Source organism: Dioscorea cayenensis, unplaced genomic scaffold, assembly GCF_009730915.1.
Source record: "Dioscorea cayenensis subsp. rotundata cultivar TDr96_F1 unplaced genomic scaffold, TDr96_F1_v2_PseudoChromosome.rev07_lg8_w22 25.fasta BLBR01001352.1, whole genome shotgun sequence".
Classification (NCBI taxonomy): Eukaryota; Viridiplantae; Streptophyta; class Magnoliopsida; order Dioscoreales; family Dioscoreaceae; genus Dioscorea; species Dioscorea cayenensis.
In genome coordinates this window covers 24,894-26,348 of record NW_024087743.1, presented here as the reverse complement: position 1 = coordinate 26,348, position 1,455 = coordinate 24,894, and the positions used below count along the sequence as shown (strand labels likewise).

Sequence of the window (1,455 nt, the reverse complement as noted above, 5' to 3'; positions counted from 1 at the left end):
GATCTGCGCCCGTGTATCTCCACCACAGAGCCATCACCAAACTTGACTGTGCCCATTACAGATGTGTCCAGATCAGTGAACACCTCTACACACCCAGTCATGTGATTGCTAGCCCCAGTGTCTAAGTACCACAGCTCGCTACAACATTTTCCGTCGACTCCCAGGTTGGGCTTAACATTGTCCTCGTTGAGCAACACTACCTCGCCTCCGTGTTGCTCTGTCTTCGAGAGTTTACATGTCTCGATCATTAACAAGGAGGGTTCATCAGCTTGGTTCTTCTCTACAAGGTGAGTTTTTTTCTCTCTTTGGCTTTAAGCATTCAGAGGCAAAATGACCATACTCATTACAGTTGAAGCATTTTATTTTGGTTTTATCGAACTTACGATGTGGCTTCCTCTCGGCATCATCACCGCGCCCACCGCTCTGACTTCGGCCGCGACCACGGCCACTGCCGCGTCCACCACCTTTCTTCACGCCACTGTCGGAGCCTTCGCAGCCCTTCTTATCTTTCACAGACAAAGCCTCCCATTTAGCACGTGTTAACATCAACTGCCCGCCTTCATCTTTATGATGTCTCCGTCCCTTCAGAGTTTCTTCGAACGCTCTTAAGCGCCCTATGGCCTCTGTCACTGGCATCGTTGTTATATCTCCCCATTGTTCAATGGTGCCGACGATCGGGAGGAATTTGTCGGGGACGGCGGCGAACAACTTCTCCACGACATCGTTGTCTTCCACCATAGCTCCAAGTATTCGCATCTCTCCCACCAACGTGGTGAGTTTCTGCGCGAACTCCATGATAGTTTCGGAGTCCCCCATGTACATCCTGTCGAATTGTCTCTTCAACACTTGCACTCGAGCTTTCTTAACGCGATCTTCTCCGACTCGCATCTCCTTGAGTGCATCCCAAGCTTCTTTGGCCGTTTCCTTCTCCGCGATGGCCATCATCACGGTGTCCGGTACCGCTTGAGATATTGCTGCTAAAGCACCTTGGTCCTTTTCTTCTTCGACCACTCCGATGCCCTCGATCGCCCCCCACACTCCTAACGAGCGCAACAGAATCTTCATCTTCACAGACCACAGGCCATAGTTGGTATCAGTCAGCATAGGATACTGAATCGTCACGACACTTCTTGTCGTCGCTTTGCCGGAGGATGAGGATTCAATGACGACGTCGCTCACCAGTGTCCTTCGTGGTGGTATCTCCATCGTTTCGGCAACCTTAGCTCTGAGACCAAATGTTAGAGCAAAACTAAATAATTTGGAAAACAAATTTTCCTTTTTCTGGTTTTTTTTTAATCAAAACAAACTCTAAGATTATATAACAAATGGGTCAACAACTTGCCCGACTCAACTGCCACGATCCACTTCATCCCACGACCAAGTGTATTGTGGCCTAAACTTACGCACACAAACATAACAACCACAACGTGAACTAACATGTTCTCTAACAGAATA

The 1,455-nt window shown here is 48.6% G+C and overlaps 1 protein-coding gene across 1 annotated transcript; it reads right to left on the bottom strand.

Annotated features, from left to right (window-relative positions):
- Nucleotides 1-264: 264 nt before the first annotated feature.
- On the bottom strand, nt 265-1,206 carry LOC120256249. Its single transcript, XM_039263974.1, has one exon. The coding sequence runs from the start codon at nt 1,204-1,206 to the stop codon at nt 265-267; it is 942 nt and encodes a 313-aa protein (XP_039119908.1).
- Nucleotides 1,207-1,455: the final 249 nt, after the last annotated feature.